The following is a 15286-nucleotide window of genomic DNA, read 5'->3' on the forward strand; positions in this document are numbered from 1 at the left end:
ACAATAAACGGACAAGAAATAGCCAATAGATGTTTTTATTCAATTGCGATTACCCCAAGAACCCTAAGTATTCTTCCAGGGTATCCCAACGTTCGGACTTCAGTTTTTAGCATGTTCAAATGTGTACGTTTGGATCGTTTTCTCTGTGTCTAGCGTGTCTTGGCTGGAAATATGTGTCTTTCGCGGGGCTATCCTCGCCACTCGATGCATTTTGGTGGAACGGAACTCATCACGGGAGATCGTCCGCAGGCTGGAGCCTTGATGCCATAGGCGTTGGGGTCTTTTGACCCGCTTCGAGCCTGGACCACAGCAGGGCCCATGCCAGATACGCTGCTCCCTTCCGAACTCGGCGCCGTCGCTGAGCGTCTGGGGGAGATCATGGTTGAGGGTCTCGGGCAGAAAGAGTGCGAGGACTCCGCCCAGCAGTCCAAGGACGCCCAGAATGATCAGCATGAGGGAGGAGGAAACTTGAGAGAGAAAGACGACCGGTGGCGACATTAGCATAGACACATAGCCCATCGTATGAATAAAGGACACGCCCTGTGCTCGCACCACCGTCGGTAGCACCTCGGCCGCCCACTGGAGTCCGATGTTGTAGCAGATGTTGGCGAAGAAGCGTCCAGCCAACGCTGCTCCCAGCATATGCTTGGGTTTGCTCATACAGGCAGCTACGAGGCTGAAGATTCCGCTCAAGAACGTGAAGACAAAGGCGCACCAGCGACGTCCGAAGCGATCCAGAGTGAGGATCACCAGAATGTTACCCGGCAACTCGGTGGCGCAAGCAATGGTGAAGAAAACAAAGACATTATGACTGTCCAGGACACTGGCAGCCCGCACATGTCCGTCGTAGACCAGCGATATGGCCATCCAAATCAAGATCATAAGGACCATATAGCGAGCCATGCGCCCCTTCTTGAAGATCGAGCAAATGGTGAAACTTCGGCCCTGCAACTCTTCCTTGTAGAACTGCTGGCAACTGAACTTGAAGTGCTCAAAGACGACGGGAGGCACCGTCTTGTTATTCCTACGTGCCACCCGCTTCAACAGGTCCACGGCATTGTCGATCTGACCGACCGACACCAGCCACCGCGCTGATTCGGGCAATAGCCAGAAGGAGAGCAGCGACAGGCAAATGGGAATGGCACATAAGGACGAAAATGCTCGCCAATGTGAGAAGCCCAGGGCCAGCCAGGGCATCAGCATGGTGAAGGGTGCGTAGAAGATGGCCAGGGACATGTTGGCCACAAAGGTGCGATACTTCGGACCCACATACTCGAGGACTGGTAATTGAACGGAGGTTAGAATGCACCTAAGAATTGCTGTGAACTCTGCTTACCGAGTATGTAGATCATGGTGAAACAAGTATCGTAGGAGGCACCCACGAGTAATCGCGTAGCAGCAAAGCCCGCAAAGTTTGTGGTAATCGAGGTGAAGAGACTTCCGATCAGGGCGAGGAAACAGCTGCTAACCAAAGCCGATAGGCGGCCACATAGATCGGCAAAGCGTCCGTAGCCCAGACCACCCAGAATCGATCCCAGAAAGAAGATCATCTGGGCAATGGTGGCATAGTATTGGCTATCGCAGACCCACCCAAATTCCATGGTGGCTGTGTGGAAGGGCATTTCCACCCTATCGAAGACATAGCCATTTTTGCAGGGAATCGTTGGCCATGTCGAATTCAGAAATATGCTGCGGTTGAACGCGAAGTGGATGGCCGTGTAGTTGGCATCGTACATCAAACACTGGCTGAAGGAGCCATCCTCCTCCCGGGGTATTGAGAGTTCCTTGCGTTCTGCCTCGTCCGTTACAACCGACAGCTCCGGCACAAGACAGTAAAAATTATGCGGTGCCAGCGTCATGAATATCTGACCCAAATACACAAAGGCAGCTATGAAGGTGAAGGGTATCATGAACAGGAAAAGAAGCTTCTGAAACAGTCCAAACTCCCCAATCATCGGCAGCAGATCGTCGAAATCAAGGAATTGTCCGAGATCCACATATATTGAGCTTCGTGCCGATAAGATACCCGACCTTGAACCACTAGAATGAGAACTAAGATTCGCACCGATATTTTCGTTATATTTCACTCGAAGTTCTTCCAACGTTCTACCAGCCTGTAGGCCTTTATCCGCAGTGCTTCTTGATCTATTTGAATGCGATTTGTATGGATTGGGACTTATTTCTAAATGATGTTATGGCTTACGGCGAACTTTTAATGGATGCTTCGCTCCTATTTGATTTTTTGCCATCTTTATTGTCTTTGTCCTTATTCGGGTGATTATTATTATTTTTCATATTTGGGTGAGACTATTTCTCTAAAATGACAAATAGAGCTCGACTCTTTGATTATTAATGAGGAACCTTTAACCTCAAAGCAACGGATTAGTCTCTTAATAGTTTGATGTTATTCTTGATATTCTTTAATCGGGATGACTTTGAACCATTACAGGCCACTGCATCGACTTCCTATCCTTATCATTTCCACAATGGAGCACATAAACCCGCCGACTCACCGGCGCCAGCACAAGACCTGCGGCTGACTCATCGCAGATTCATCGGACCTCCTGCAGAGCACTCTTGATGATAATTAAACGCGTTCACAAATCCATTCGAGAGCTAATTCTTGGCAGTAATTAGTGGTATTGGCAATGCCAGCACAGTTTCGAAGCGACCTGAAGGCAACTTCGGTGGGCCACAGCCAAAGCCACAGACGACCGTAATGTGCAACCGTAACCGCCTGTTGCTGTTCGTTTCGGTGGCAGCGCATGCGTCTTCCCCTGACGCTACCTACTCACCTATCGTTTTCGAGCTTTCATTCATAAAAGCGATGGGATTTTTCGAAATCGGAGGCACAATTCTTGGCCCCAGAAGGAGGCACGTCTCAGTCCTGATGCGACTTTCGATGGCAACGGTTCGCTGCGGAGCAATTCGTCCTGAGGTCCAACACTTCTGGCCGCATAAATATGCCCGGTCGTGCCACATAAATCAGTGTCATAAATCTGTTTGTCTTGTGAATGGAATTATGTGTCAGTGTCCAACGATAAGCGAGGCAGCGGCTATGCCAGGCCACAAAATATCTTAGACAGATTTATCTGCCGAGGGGGTGAACCAAAAAACAAACCAAGAAAACCAAAAATAAATAAAGAAGCTGAAAAGAAAAACAACTCTACTAAGAAAAATTATCCGTTTGGCGGGAAACAGACAAAGTGCCCCCTCAAGCGAAAGTGTGGAAAGTCGCAGTGAAAGTGGCGGCTGCCGTTCTCCCCCTGGTCCTCTTGAAATGTTGTTATCCCGGCGAAAGTGAAGTGAGAGACACAGCACTCAAAGATGGCCATCTTGGAGTCTTGTTGCTTCTGGAAGAATGTGCGGATGGGCAGCTTTGCCTGTGCCATCTATACATTGGTAGGTGCAGACATGTGTACATATTTCTGAATAATTTCCAATATTCAAATGAGAAATGATTCAAATAAAAACATACCAGTGCTTCATAGATTCCAAAGAATTTAAAAGAATCTTTTAAGGATTTAAGCCCATATTCCATAGCTTAAAGAAAATTGGTCTTAGATTATATTATTAGTAAATTCAAGAAGAGCCCGTAAGCTATTCTTGTAAAGTAAACAATTTAGCAAAGTATAAAAATTCCAGTAGGAAAGCTTCATGTCTACTTATAGCTACCCATAGCCAATTCAGGGAAAAACTCCAAGTTTGAAGAGTTCTTGCAGTACAATTTCTTTATAACTGTACACGTACCATAATTATCAGGAACAAAATTTATATTTTTCTGCAGAAAATCGTTTAGCAATCAATTCAAACAACTTTAAAAATGATTGAATGAATGGAATGGTATATATCATAAGGGCTTAGCTTTAATCCAAAAATCCTTGCCATATTTGCTTGCCTCTTAATCGAAAGCCGCCAGTACGTGTTTTACGCAAATTCCTTAAGCAAATATATTATTATAACACCCATTCAAGTCAAGTTTCATGCAACGCGAATAATTACAACAGTCAATTGTCACTTAAAGGGGCTTTAATAATAGGGGGGATTCCTTACACCAAAGTTTATGCCTCCTTTTTATATACAATACAGATTTACTTTGGCTTCTCGACGTTAATGTTCCTGTGCTACCTGCGCGAGGAACAGGAGTTTCTGTTGGGCCAACGCTCAGAGCCCGCGGGCGAGAGTATGCTGGAGAAGGGGGATGTGACTGTAGGTGAGGTTACACTCCCGGAACCCCTCCCCCGCGACCAGACAATCGAGAGGGGTTAAATTACGTGTGATTTATGCTCTTTTTGCAGTGACTGTGATATTCAACGTTTTCTTTCTGTTTTGCTCCGTGCTGATGGTGCTATCCTCGGGACTAATGATAGTAGGTCTCCGTCGGGTGAGTGGAAGTGTGAACTTATGTATCGCCGCCCCAGGCATCACCTTTATTGGCCGATTGCAGAACAAGCGTCAATTGCTGATACCCTGGATCTGCTTCATGCTGGCCGACCTGCTCATCGAGTGCTCCCACCTGATACACCTGACCTTCTCCCGGCGCGTCATATTCGATCCGATTGTGGGCTTTATCTTCACCATAGACTTCTTCATCCTGTGCCTCAATGTAAGCCGACCCATCGCGGGCTCTAGCTCTGACTAACACTCGGTAGATATTTATCCCCCCTTCAGCTCTACTGTCTGCTGTGCGTCATCTCCCAGTATCAGGCCTATCGGGCCCAACGATCGGAGCTGCAGGAGAACCCCACCACATCGGTAAGTGTTATGTGAATGTGTTGTACGGCCCCCAAGTATGCTAAGCTCGCCTCCATCCATCCAATCCCAACGTTCCCTTCCGCATGCATACACAAGCCTGTTGTGGTGTTCACAGCAGCAGAAAAACTAAGCAAAACCCAGCAACAGCACCAACAGCAACAGCTGCAGCATCAGGCCCAGCTCCTGGGGGACGGATCTGGAAATGGTAAGCGCCAGTCGCGCCGTATGCTGGGTGCCGCTAGTCCCCTGATAACATCCCAGCGATTGACGAACTTCTCCACCATCACCGAGGAGGAGGAGCAGCAGTCCCGAGCAGGTAACCGACTTATGGTCGATTTATGGTCTAGCCACGGGTATTTTCAATTATCTAAGCATGTAAAAATACTCTCTCTTCTGCACCTTTAAACACCCCAATCCACAGGCCACAGCAATGGTCACCTTTCGGACCAGCCAGGCTCCAGTGTGGCGGAACCGGAGCTGGATATGGACTCGGGAAATGGAGAGCTGCAGGTGAAAAAGCAAATAATTACTTTGGATACGGTGGAGATGGCAGAAATCCAATACTGAGTTTGGATTATGCAAGGAACCAGCATTTCCCATCCACCCACCCAATCAAGATTTTAGCCAACAATTCCCGGAGGAATTTTATTCAGAAATGAGATATTTTTACAAATGTTTGAGAGAGATGTGATGCGCGAATAAAAAGGACAATTCCAAAGAAATAGAATACGCATTGCATTCATATTCATTCCTCTTTGACAGTTCTGACGCATGGATTTCATTTGGCACTTCCTGCAGAGGCGGCTCCTCCAGTCTCATTCTTGGAAAATGATTCCAAAAGAGAGCTGCTTCCCAAAGTAAATCCAATGAAGCAGAGATTCAGGAAGATAAAGGGAACAACAAACCCCTTTGTAATTATTTCTTTGCATAGAATTTCGCACTATCGTGGGACATTCTTTTAGCGAATGCCATGGAAATGTAGGCTGTGCTCAAAGTAGGGCCCTGCACTGTGATCCACTGCATCCAAAGGAAACCCCTGGAGTTAGAGAAATTACAATAATTATTCAAATGCTCAAGCTTCACCCATCCAGACAGCCGCAGGTCAAAGGGATGCTGAAAAAACAGAACCCAAAAAAAACACACACAGACTTTCAAGACTTAATTAACTCTCGGTAAATGCTGACTGAAGCAGAGACCCTAAAAGGAGTCAAATATGGACACTGTCCTAACTGGTTTTAGTTGGTCGCTGATTATACATGAATTATAATTTAAAGCCTTAATTAAAAACCTTTCCACTGGCAAATAAATGTCAGAAAAAATAACAAAAATGACAACTGTTGGCCGTAAGTTCATCAGGAGACGAGCAGAGAGAGCAGTAGCGAGATTAAAAGCCACTTAATCACTCCACCAAAGTGGCACTCTTAATTAAACCCTCAGGTGGTGTAGTGTGGCAGGGCAGGGCCGACTAACAAGGGATGAATGCTTTAGGATTGAGTGGGGCCCATGGCCACAAAACTGTCATTGACAACATCAGCAGAAGCAGCAACAGCAACGGCAACAGCAACAGCAGGTACTACAAAGTGTGGACCAGCTGCAGTGGCACAATCGCACAATCCACTAAACAGCTATCTAGCTTCTCTCGGCTGGCAAATGGCACTGGTTTGGCAGCCCCCCAGCCAGGATGGCATGATGCAATGATGCCAGGATGCGAACACTGAACACAGCAGGGTCAAAGGTGGACACTCACATGAACAAAGTGAAAGTGGAACGATGTCGGAGCCAGACTGAGAGCCGGAGCCAGAGCCAGAGCTGTTATTACTTTTGTCCAGAGTCGTATTTTGAGTTCAAATATTGACACAGTCCCCAGGCAGAAACCAGCGGCAACAACAGTTACTACAGTGACTTCAGCAGCTGAGGAATTTACTACAAAGTCAGATATATATCTGGCTTAATGGATTCCTAAGTGGCGGAATGCACTGCAAAGTGTGCTAGACAAATATCAAATTTCCCGAGTAGCCAGCAAATTCCTGGACAAACACTGATGATTAACAGCCGAGAGCGGCAGTGTGCTTTAGAGCTGTCGAATCATACTTTTGATGTTTTTCTCTTTTTCAATAAATTTCTGGCCAAAAGCTGTGCAACCTGCAGCAACAGCTGCAGGAATTTTCCAAATTGTCAGTTTTCCGCCTGGCCAACGCTTGTGGCCTTTGAATGGCGAATGAACATTTCTGGCCCAGCATGAGAGCGGTCGGAGGCCATTTAATTAGAACGATCCATCCAGAACGAGCCATCCGCCATATGCACACACGGGACATGACATGGCATGTTTTACCAGATTACAGAAAATCTGTTAATTATATCGAACGATGGAAATATCTGTGTGCTAGTTATGGAGGAGTGCACTCTATGCCAAATAAAATTTTAATAGCTACACAATTCCAAGTAGATGTTGAGTGTTTTGCGCTCTCTTGGAAGTGCCCCTCTCGACTGTTGCATTCGGGGAAAATGCTAATGGGGCGACATAGTCGTACTTTCAGTTTTACCAGCAATCAACAGTTGGCTCCCAGCCACTTGGCTGTTTAAAGTTGTTGTTCTCTGGCAATTAGGAGGAGTCACAGAACTCTCGCACCACCACAAGAATACACACAGATATACACACAATTGACAATAAGCAGCTCACTTGCGCGTACATATATGTATGCATGTACATCCACACATATAGCAAGGGACCACGTTCTCTCTATCTAATTGCTAAGATGGCGACTACTACTCGTACTGCGCTTGGCTCCTGCGTCCTGGCTGTTGGCAGGATAATGAGTTTTCCATTAGCGCTTGAGTGCGGCAATGGCAATATTTGCCAAGCGTCTTGACTGCTTAAGTGAAAATTTAATTAAAGCATAAGTGAAATGGAATTCCCAAAACCTAAGCCCCCTCGGCGAACGTGATTGGCGTGCAATCGAAGTTAAACCTGGTTTCCAGCCAAATACATCTTTGATGAGACGAGACCGAAACATGCAAAGTTTGACAACTCCATGTCACAGCACCAGCAGCTACAATGGCAACAAAGGCTGTCCAACTTTTCTTTTTAGCCATTCATTCGGAAGAACTTTTCCTAAAGGAAATGGAAAACTTATGGGAAAACCACATGTGAGATGGCCCAAGTGATGGCCATATTTGCTTTGGTAGTTTCCTAGCCTTGAATTAAATGTTAAAATTTTTTTCCCCCACACAGCCACAATATTGACAACTTTAAGACAAGTTAAGGCATAAAAGCTGACAGGACCTTCCTCGCCTCACTGCCTGAATGCCAGCCTGTCTGCCACAGATCCGATCCCTCTGCACTCTGTCTGATTTATAGCATATGACAAGCCCCGAGGAGGGTAATATATGCGTGTGTTTATTTTAAAGAGGCAGAACGACATTTCGGGAAACTTGATGTTTGACGAGAGCCAAAAGGCAGTTTGTCACTCGCTTTATTGCGTATACGCCGTGTGGATTGTGGCCTTTACCCGATATAAACTTTTCATTAGAGTGGAAATTTTATGGAGATTTATGCGAGCGTGTCGTGCCTGCACGTAGATAAGCTTTCAATTAGAAAATTAGCATATCAAATGCAGCTAATTCACACATCAAGAGCAGGAGGCCATAAAAGATGTAGCCATTTCAATGAATATTTAATGCTTCAAGTAATCTGTTGGGCACATTAGTATTGTGGTCTGTTCATGAACTACTGACTTCATAGCTTCATAGAGACAATTCCTGTGAGACAAATTAGAGATACCAGCATTAAATGGTCATAACAGTATTTGTGGCTCACAAATGTATTATTTAATAGCGAAATTCCACAGAGCGTTAAATATAAACAGCTTCTGGGGACAACTGCGAGCACAAAGCGGCTTTAAAGGGACTCGGAGTATACACAGCCCTAGCTAGAAGCCCAAATAATTAGGACATAAGTCGGAGAGGCATCCACATTAACGTTTGGCAGTTTGTCAGCAATAAATCCTGCACGTAAATTATGCGGAACAAGGCCCTGGCATCAATCTTTCTACCATCCAGAACACTGGTAGCAGCTTTGATGACACCTCCACCTCCCTGCCGGAATGTACAGAAATTAGACACATGTTTCACATGCGAACGAGGCCTATATACAGTGGATGCTGGATGCTTCCTGGAAATCGTAAGCCAATTTTAATTGAGCCTCTTTGTTTTGTCACTTTGCTTCAAAGGAATGGAAAACCGCGTGCACTCAAAAACAAGAGGGAAAACCCCTGACCTTTTTCCGGCATCAGGAAAAGGGTTGCAGGCTGTTCCGACACAAGGCGCAATTCGCTCGCTGTTGAGGAGCAGTAAACAAGTTCTGTTCTCCGTATAGAAGCACCAACATTTGTCATATTTTGTGTGCCGCCCTCCCTTCCGACAGGCAGGTTCCATTTTCCTTCGCCGTTTTTTGGTTTAAGTAAAAAAGAACTCTTTACCTTTGGTATTATTCTTGAAGAAGGACCCGAAAGTAATTTATTTGCTTTCTCTTTAACCTGCTCCTGGATCCTTTGTCGGCCGTGTTCTTTTCTTTTCCTTTCTTTTCTTCTTTTATGAGATTTTTAATTTGAAACTCGTCTGCACTGCCAACGGAATATGGAAAGGCAAATAAAAATTATGGGATTGCTTGCAGGTGGACTGTGTGTGTACTGTGTAAGACATACTTGTTAGCGAAAGAATAATATATAAAAGTGGGGAGTACAAAGGGGGAGAGAGTAATAAGCACTCGAAGGGTTATCTTTCGTACCATCTTTGTGCGTATATTTGACTTTGAGAAATGAAAACGTTCCAATTGCCAATCTCCCAATATACCCCCAATTTTGAAGGCTATGCGACAGACCGAGACTGAAATAGTTGTCAGGACAACGATTCGCGTGTAAATAAATCCCCAAAGAACTGCCCAGTGTGCAAAGCGATTAATATTTCAGCGATGAATCCAGAAAACTGGAATCGAAGGGCGAGCAAATGCGAAATGGAGCAGTCAAAAGGTGGACCATAAAATTCAATTCAATTAGCGAAGCATTTAAAGCCTCTCATTTAACCAGGGCTAATCAACTTAATTAGCGGTAGGTAAAGGATTAAATAGCTGGGAATTCTGTTCCGCCCAAACTTTCAATTGTTGTTTCCAACAAAGTGAAATTACGGGAAAGTCTAAATGTATTTAGCTGGAAAATTCGCTCAGGCTAAAGTTTTCCTCCCTCATTAACGGCTCAATGGGTGCAGTGGCAAAAAAGTAAAAAAAAAGTTAGCAGCCCCTCCCTACCCGCTATTTTCGTGCAAATTTAATTGCGGCCATAACATCGTGCTCTATCCGATACCACAAACTGAAACTGGTAAGTGGCAGTCCGTCCTTCACATGGATTCGTACTCTGTGTTGATCTTTCATTGGAAAGGCCCCAATGTCACTTTAGTTATATGTTTATTTTCTTTTATTTGCATTTGAATTTCGCTGTCAAAACTTTGGCGTGACAGCGAGCAAGTGTCATTTGACATTTAGTAAGGAGGGCAGGGAAAGGGATATTACAAGGCAGCGCTTTCCCTTCTTGAATGTCTCACGGGAAAGTGAATCTGTCCCTTGGGGTGGGCGGAAGGGCATCTTGTTTTAAAGGAAACTTAAAATAAATGATAAATCGACTAAAATGTCTTGAGAGTTAACAGGCTTGACATTTGGTGTACATAAAAATAAGCTCTAGAAAGAGACTCGCTGTTATTTATGTGTATGTGGGTGCAATCCTCTCTTGTTCTGTTCGGCCGTCGCTAGTGAGTCCCCCCAAGCGAAGAGCTAATATTATAATCGCTATTGGAACTAATAAATTAATAAATTAATTAGTATTTGGTAGTCAATCAAATCAAATAAATGTAAAATTTGGATGATGGGTGTACCCGGGAAGTAGAGTTTCATGAGCGTGATAGATACATTGAAAAAGAGGAATTCCCGCATGCTGTTCCCACAGAAGCACCGGCCAAGAAAAGGATATCAACCAACAGGATGGCACGCAAAGGATGACATAGAAAATAAACTTCCATGCGGAAATCATTAGACAGTTTCTAGCGAGCCAACATCGATGCAGAATCTTGTCGCTAAGGTAACGCAATTTGGTCTAGGGTTAGTTGATCTTCGACAAGTTAACGGACAAACTGTGTACAAATGAATATCTGAAAATGCAATGCACAAAACGAGAGTGTCATCGCGCGATGCAGCTTTAAATTGGTCAGTGTTTTACTCACCAATTTACTCACCAATACCAGCGGAAAATATCCGTTTAAGGCAGCTGTGGACCCTGGGATGCCAAAGGTCCTGATGATGCTAAAGGTCCTGAACAGATGTGTCTGTGATGTAAAATCCCAAATGGAATAGTAATCACATCCCGGGTATCCACAAGTTCTTTGCGAAGTTCTCAGTGTTACTTTGGAATAAATAGAAAATTAACAAATAATTTTATTGTATTAGCTTGGATTAATATACTTCGAATTGGATAATAGGAAACGCGTTCAATATGTTTATATGGTATCTGTTATTTATGTAACCTTTGGCATTCTTTGAACAATTTTAATAATTAGTAGCCTATTTTGTTGGGAATTAATGCCACTAAAGGCTCAAAAAGAGACTCTAAAGTTGTCTAGCTTTTCTCTCTCTCAGAACATCTGTTTATGCAATTCGGGACTTGGTAACTGAAGAACACACTTTATATTTGAATGGGTTTTACGTGTCCGTTGGGTGACATTTGCGGATGCCATTCACTGGCGTCCGCTTCCATTAGTTTCAATCAATGTTCATAAGCAAACAAGAGAGACCAATAAACTGATGTACGAGTATTTATATGTATGAACCCTATGCGTATGCGTTTGCGTGTGGATATATATTGGCATTAGCATGCATGATAAATAATAAACATATTATAAATAGCTTTTTCCTTCTGCAAGCGCTCCGGCCATCAATCAATGGCCAAACCACGTAAGGCCCTCCTCCTCTGGCTTGACTTCCGCCTCATATTACTCAGCACATCCCACACGGATCAGCCAGAATGGCATCGTCGAAATAAGATTTATGCCCTCCGTTTATTTGGGTTATCCATATATTTGCTCACCACATTAAAGCTGATTCTTTAAAGACGGGAAACTTTCGCCCAGTTTCTGGGGACTTCCTTTTGTTGTTGTCTGGCCAGCCTGTCAGAATGGTTATCATGGTTAATTAAAACTCGTGGGACATTCGATTAGCATATTGAATGGCAATCCAAGGCATCAGCCTTCCCTCCAGCCTGTCACGACATTCATTATCAGAGGCTTTAAATTAATTAATTAACTTTCGATGTAAACATTTTTCAATCAATGTCGTAGCCTATGGGCACATGATGAGTGCGGTGGTATGGTATGTTTTCTGTGCTCAATTTAATATTTATGATATGAACAGATAAGGTATACTCCACCTGGCCACCTGTCATGCAATCTGAATCTGAATTGGCGCCGTAGCGGTTGTCTTAATGAGGCTTCCCTCTGAGATATGAATGTAAAGGTCTCAGCACGCTCAAAGAATCAATGGCAAGCCATTATTACCCGGAAGATAAATAAAAGCATCAGCAGCCTTTGATTAGCCCAACAACGGGTCATTCTATGTGAAATTCAAATTGGTAGAGTAGTCAAGCCAACTAAGTGTCGATAATTGCGTGGTCGGTCTCTGCTCCCTATGGTAATCACAGACTTGCATTCAGTCTATAAACATGTGTTAATCCCAGGACCACTTTTCTGTGAAGCGCACACCCACTCCACCCACTCCACCCACTCGAATGTGAGCGCCAATGCAATTCCAATCTACTGCGGAATGTTTGTCCATTCATCAGCCGGGTGGTAGGCGGAGCGGAGATGTGTCTGCAGGATGTAGTGGAAATAAACATGGGAATTTAAACAAAATAAACACGCTGAACATGTCGTATACGTAATGAGTTTTGTTCAGTTCTGTTCAGTTCAGTTCAGTTTTCTTTCCTTTTCAACGACATTCAACACGAAGCAAAGCAAATCAATTGCAATCAGCACCAGAAGCCGGAGCAGAAGCAATACCAACAATGGATTAGGATGCAGCAACAGCAGCAAAAGCAGCACCAGCAAAAGTTGAAAAAAGGATGAGGATGCAAAAGTGTCAACACGAAATTGCGTATACACAATGTGGGAAAGCAGTTTAAGACATTTTTGTGGGTGTGAAAAACCTCCGCTCAGACATGTCAAATCAAACAAAACCCCCTTTGACAGCAGCGAAGGCGGAACGGAACCCAACAAAAAATCTGAGAGGATGAAAGGTGGTGTCAGAGCCACGCTGACATGAGGGTGTAAATGCCGTTCACGTATACAGCTTTAAGCACATACGAAAACATGAACAACTTCTGTTTTTTCCAGGAATATCGGCACACGCGACCAACCTTTCAAATGCGAGGAAACTCCTACGGAAAATACTCGTACATGGCCAGGCAGATGCCAAGGCTCTTATCAAATGGGTCCATCTAGAGGTCTTTAAGAATTAAATGCCGCTAAGTAATGGCACATCCCTCGGGCAAAAAAAAACCTCTCCCGCTCGAAAAAGGGTTTCCTTATCTATGGACAGAGTTCGGGGAAAACAAGCACTCGTCCATGAGAGATTGCCATCAAGAGAGTGGCTAATAGGAAATTCCCCATTCACATTCCCATTCCAAATGGCGCCTAATGGCCCACGCTTTGCAGCTTTTGGAATTGCCAGGCAACAAAATTACAACAAATTTTTATAAAAAAGGAATTGTATGATAAAGTGTTTCATAAATGTTAAAATTTATCCGTGATATATATAATCCGCTTTCAAAATGAAACCGGCAGCAGGAGGCCAATCAGAAAGGATGCGAAAAAAGGAAATAAAATGTTAATCTGATGAATTTCTGCCTTTGCAAATTGATAAACCAAAAATAATATGTATTTAACCTTAATCTGTGTGCCCAAAGGATTCTGGAGGAATTTCGATGGATGGCAATCAATAAAAGTGCTAACCCAAACAGAAGTTTCATTCGCAAATCCTCCCCACACACGTCTGTGTATTCCATTCCATTGCCATTCATGAGCTGACATTTGCCAGGAAATTTAGACACTTGTCAACTGTCGTGTATCTGAATAGCCCATCAGGATGAGTAAAAGTGCTAAACTTAAAACAATCAAACGCAATGCAAGCCAAATAACTGTCGAAAGCAAAAAATACTCGTATATACCATGAAAATTGACAATCCAATCCACAAACAGTTAAAGTCGCCTAACAAACTTTCTGACTGGCGGGAGGGGAATATGAAAAAGTTTCTGGCTACAAGTTATATATAACGAATTTTCCATTTTTCGCATTTTTATATTATTAAGTTGTAGTCGTATTAAATGAAACAATCATTTATAACAGCCATTTGGCCATGACAGACCGCAAAAAAGTGGTGTACAGATTGAGAATCGGTTGCGGTTAACTCGAATACTATATACTGTACGGCATACAGTGTTAACGGGCTTAAGGATTGTTAATTGGATGCAATTTAATTGGATGCAGTTATCTAAAGGACTGCAGAAATACTTACAGTGGAAATACTTACAGGTCACTGTCTGGCTGCATTCGAGACCATCCGAGACAGCTGTAGGAAATAAGATGAACCCGGGGCTATCGAAACCCTGGAACATCTCATCTGAACTGCCCGGCTCTCTCACGGGCAAGGTTAAGATACCTGGGCGCCCCGGCGCTGACATCATTAAGAGGACGCCAAGGGAAAGTAGCTTCCTTGTTAAAAACACCTCGATTTTCGAGGACTTTCAAACCTCATAAGCACTCCCGCGACGATTCATACCCCCTCATCCGGATAACTAAGGACCATACTGGCCTATGGTCCCCGTGAGAGCCCCCCTAATCAGACACTCTCACACAAAAGAGATATGTGTAGAGAGAATGCGGTAACGTAATCGGTAGGGAACCAAATGCCCAGCCAAGTTATATTAAATAATTATTACGAATTGAAGCGCAAACGCATCAATCAATCACCCTATTTCATATTCCACAGCTGCGAAAGGAACGAACCTTTTTGTTATTCCCCTTGGGTCCCTGCTGGCGAAATACATCAAATTTGTTGAGAGCCGTAAATTTACTTTAAATAGAACGAACTCTGTGAAATATAGTCTCTCAGCAAAAACAGCTGTGGATGTAACTAAAAAGAGACCAAAAGACACTTACATATCCATCCATGGTTATTCGTATCAATGATTTAGAACGGTACCCATCAAAAACATATCGTAACAGCATTAGACACATTGTCATGTGGGCAATAATCACATACATTGTACATATGCCAGCTAGCACTTTCATGAACTTGCCATGGTAACCAGAACAACCAAGTGGAATAAATTGCCAAGCAAATGTATTTTTGGGGCACACACGCAACAAGGCGACAGCAAACTAAATCTAATTGTTACCCAAACATTGTCACGTAAATTTAGAGCCTTGTCCAGACAA

At 43.9% G+C, this 15286-nt stretch overlaps 2 protein-coding genes across 2 annotated transcripts; one reads left to right on the plus strand and one right to left on the minus strand.

Annotated features, from left to right (window-relative positions):
* Positions 1–21: 21 nt before the first annotated feature.
* On the minus strand, positions 22–2322 carry LOC108165399 (organic cation transporter protein). The gene is made up of 3 exons (XM_017301438.2): positions 2204–2322; positions 1337–2145; positions 22–1280 (listed from the first exon to the last, which is right to left on the minus strand). Exons 1-3 carry the CDS (start codon positions 2293–2295, stop codon positions 100–102), a joined length of 2082 nt encoding a protein of 693 aa, XP_017156927.1. The 5' UTR covers positions 2296–2322; the 3' UTR covers positions 22–99.
* A 545-nt stretch (positions 2323–2867) lies between these two features.
* Positions 2868–5467, plus strand: LOC108153780. The gene is made up of 7 exons (XM_017283922.2): positions 2868–3402; positions 4090–4213; positions 4299–4384; positions 4448–4606; positions 4672–4755; positions 4852–5071; positions 5177–5467. Exons 1-7 carry the CDS (start codon positions 3328–3330, stop codon positions 5320–5322), a joined length of 894 nt encoding a protein of 297 aa, XP_017139411.1. The 5' UTR covers positions 2868–3327; the 3' UTR covers positions 5323–5467.
* The last annotated feature ends 9819 nt before the right edge of the window (positions 5468–15286 follow it).

The sequence above is a fragment of the Drosophila miranda genome, chromosome XR, assembly GCF_003369915.1.
Source record: "Drosophila miranda strain MSH22 chromosome XR, D.miranda_PacBio2.1, whole genome shotgun sequence".
Taxonomy (NCBI): domain Eukaryota; kingdom Metazoa; phylum Arthropoda; class Insecta; order Diptera; family Drosophilidae; genus Drosophila; species Drosophila miranda.

What these genes read in the sequence shown, in the direction of transcription:
- LOC108165399 (XM_017301438.2), bottom strand. Translation starts at nt 2,295, where the DNA reads ATGAAAAATAATAATAATCACCCGAATAAGGACAAAGACAATAAAGAT. An exon ending in GCATCCATTAAAAGTTCGCC is followed by an intron (nt 2,146 to 2,203) that starts GTAAGCCATAAC and finishes GCATTCAAATAG; the next exon opens with ATCAAGAAGCACTGCGGATA. An exon ending in CACCATGATCTACATACTCG is followed by an intron (nt 1,281 to 1,336) that starts GTAAGCAGAGTT and finishes TTCAATTACCAG; the next exon opens with TCCTCGAGTATGTGGGTCCG.
- LOC108153780 (XM_017283922.2), top strand. Translation starts at nt 3,328, where the DNA reads ATGGCCATCTTGGAGTCTTGTTGCTTCTGGAAGAATGTGCGGATGGGC. An exon ending in CCTGTGCCATCTATACATTG is followed by an intron (nt 3,403 to 4,089) that starts GTAGGTGCAGAC and finishes TATACAATACAG; the next exon opens with ATTTACTTTGGCTTCTCGAC. An exon ending in TGATAGTAGGTCTCCGTCGG is followed by an intron (nt 4,385 to 4,447) that starts GTGAGTGGAAGT and finishes GGCCGATTGCAG; the next exon opens with AACAAGCGTCAATTGCTGAT.